The sequence below is a fragment of the Alosa pseudoharengus genome, unplaced genomic scaffold (assembly GCF_046254945.1).
Source record: "Alosa pseudoharengus isolate Yale_2024_CS ecotype anadromous, Long Island Sound unplaced genomic scaffold, YU_APseudo_1.1 YU_APseudo_1.1_scf_24, whole genome shotgun sequence".
In the NCBI taxonomy this organism is placed as follows: Eukaryota; Metazoa; Chordata; class Actinopteri; order Clupeiformes; family Clupeidae; genus Alosa; species Alosa pseudoharengus.
Genome location: NW_027468689.1, coordinates 11,113,782 through 11,116,281, shown reverse-complemented (window position 1 = coordinate 11,116,281; position 2,500 = coordinate 11,113,782). Strand labels below are relative to the sequence as shown.

At 47.0% G+C, this 2,500-nt stretch overlaps 1 protein-coding gene across 2 annotated transcripts in view; it reads right to left on the bottom strand.

Moving 5' to 3' along the window:
• The window catches only part of unc5cb (unc-5 netrin receptor Cb), a 217,764-nt gene that overhangs the window by 119,954 nt on the left and 95,310 nt on the right, over positions 1-2,500 (bottom strand). For both annotated transcript variants that reach the window (XM_076303131.1, XM_076303132.1), the window contains exon 3: positions 1,108-1,251. In XM_076303131.1, the coding sequence (XP_076159246.1) occupies positions 1,108-1,251 (144 nt within the window). The remainder of the gene's footprint in view (positions 1-1,107; positions 1,252-2,500) is intronic.

The following is a 2,500-nucleotide window of genomic DNA, read 5'->3' as shown; positions in this document are numbered from 1 at the left end:
TCACACACTCCATAACCGCTATGTTTGTGCAATGGTTCTGATTGCGGTGAGGGACTGTGTGGACATGCACATTAAAACAAATGAAAAGACACTGTACAAACAATCGGGCAAACATATTTATACTTTTTGTAACTATTCAAGCATGTGTACTGAAGGGAAGTGGTCTCAATATGATGACAGGGACACGAGAACAGAGAGAACTGATGAATCACTGATACCCCAGAAATAAACATGTGTCTGTAAACATAAACTTGTAGTCACTGTTTGGCTTCAATGTGGTTTACATGACCAGCTCTGACCCTTTAAGCACAACACATTCTGAGCACAATGAGTGATATGTGGTTGGAGACACAGATATGTAGGAGGTGGGTCAACAAATACAGAGACAGATGGGGTGATGAAGAGAAGTCAGAGAGAGAGAGAGAGAAAGAGAGAGAGAGGATTACAGGAGAAGAAACCATACACAGAAACTAAAGGAGAGAATGATATCATGTTAAGATGGAGAGATCCCAAACAGACAGAGAGAAAACAAACAGAGACAGTAAGAGAACAGAGAGAAGGCCTGCATGCAGGCCAGCCTGACAGATGGACAGATCAGAGAGAGCTGAAGAGGGAGGTGGAGGTGGAAGGATGGACAGATCAGAAGAGGGAGGTGAAGGTGGAAGGATGGACAGATCAGAGAGAGCTGAAGAGGGAGGTGGAGGTGGAAGGATGGACGGATCAGAAGAGGGAGGTGGAGGTGGAAGGATGTGCAGATCAGAAGAGGGAGGTGGAGGTGGAAGGATGGATAGATCAGAAGAGGGAGGTGGAGGTGGAAGGATGGACAGATCAGAGAGAGCTGAAGAGGGAGGTGGAGGTGGAAGGATGGACAGATCAGAAGAGGGAGGTGAAGGTGGAAGGATGGACAGATCAGAGAGAGCTGAAGAGGGAGGTGGAGGTGGAAGGATGGACGGATCAGAAGAGGGAGGTGGAGGTGGAAGGATGTGCAGATCAGAAGAGGGAGGTGGAGGTGGAAGGATGGACAGATCAGAAGAGGGAGGTGGAGGTGGAAGGATGCGCAGTGTCAGTGCGGTTGATGTGGCGGCTGTGATAGAAAAGTGGACTCACAGGCGATGCGGACGTGGGCCTTCCGGCTCTTGGTGGTCCCGGCCGAGCTCCAGGCAACACACTGGCACCAGAAGTCCTCCAGGCCAAAGAGCTCCTCCACCTGCTGCCGTGTGATCTCGATGCTGGCCTCACGCACCACCAGGCCTGTGAGGCACAGACAGTCAGACAGTTAGACAGTTAGATAGACAGACAGTTAGACAGTTAGACAGACAGACAGTTAGACAGTTAGATAGACAGACAGTTAGACAGTTAGACAGACAGACAGTCAGACAGACAGACAGACAGACAGTTAGATAGACAGACAGTCAGACAGTTAGACAGTTAGATAGACAGACAGTTAGACAGTTAGTGAGACAGACAGTTAGACAGTTAGACAGACAGACAGTCAGACAGACAGACAGACAGACAGACAGACAGACAGTTAGATAGACAGACAGTCAGACAGTTAGACAGTTAGATAGACAGACAGTCAGACAGTTAGACAGACAGACAGTTAGACAGTTAGACAGACAGACAGTTAGACAGACAGACAGACAGTCTGTAGTACAGTCAGACAAACAGACAGACAGACAGGCAGACAGGCAGACAGGCAGACAGTCAGACAGTTAGACAGGCAGACAGACAGTTAGACAGGCAAACAGACAGACAGACAGACAGACAGACAGACATACAGAAAGTCAGACAGACAGACAGACAGACAGACAGTCAGTCAGAGCCCATCACTGCAAGGCACCAGAGTGGGCAGAGAGGCAACACAAGCCACAGTGCAACTCTATACAGCGAGGCACATCATTAAACAATGAGGAAGTCAGCATAACACACCCACTCTCATCAGCTAGCATGGATTCAGCCTAAGGAAAAGCTAGAACTAGTGCACACACACATAATACAGTAAACACACACACACACACGCACACACACACACATACACACACATACACACACATACACACACATACACACACACATACTATTTTTTTGGTGGGGGGGGCTTCAGTTTTTATAGGATTATAGTAAGTAAAGCCACAGAGTTTAAAAGTTTGTGGGGGGAAAAGAAAAACACAGAAATGACAAATCGATAAATAACTCCACTGCTGGCATCAGTGGAAAATGAAAGCCGGTGGGGACTCAAACCAGATAGGCTTGATGTGAGCCCCACCGACTCCACAGAATCTCCAATCAATAACACTAAAGCACTGTGATACTCCACCCCTAAAACACCTGGGTCACACAGGACATGCATGCACAGGGCGTGTGTTTCCTCTGTGTGATCATTGAGTGAGCTCATGTTTCTATATCAATATCAATGTGTCCATCAGTTTCATAGTAGACATACATGTATCTTTAGCTAATTTAACTCCATTATTATTTATAGACTATGAAAACATGCTGC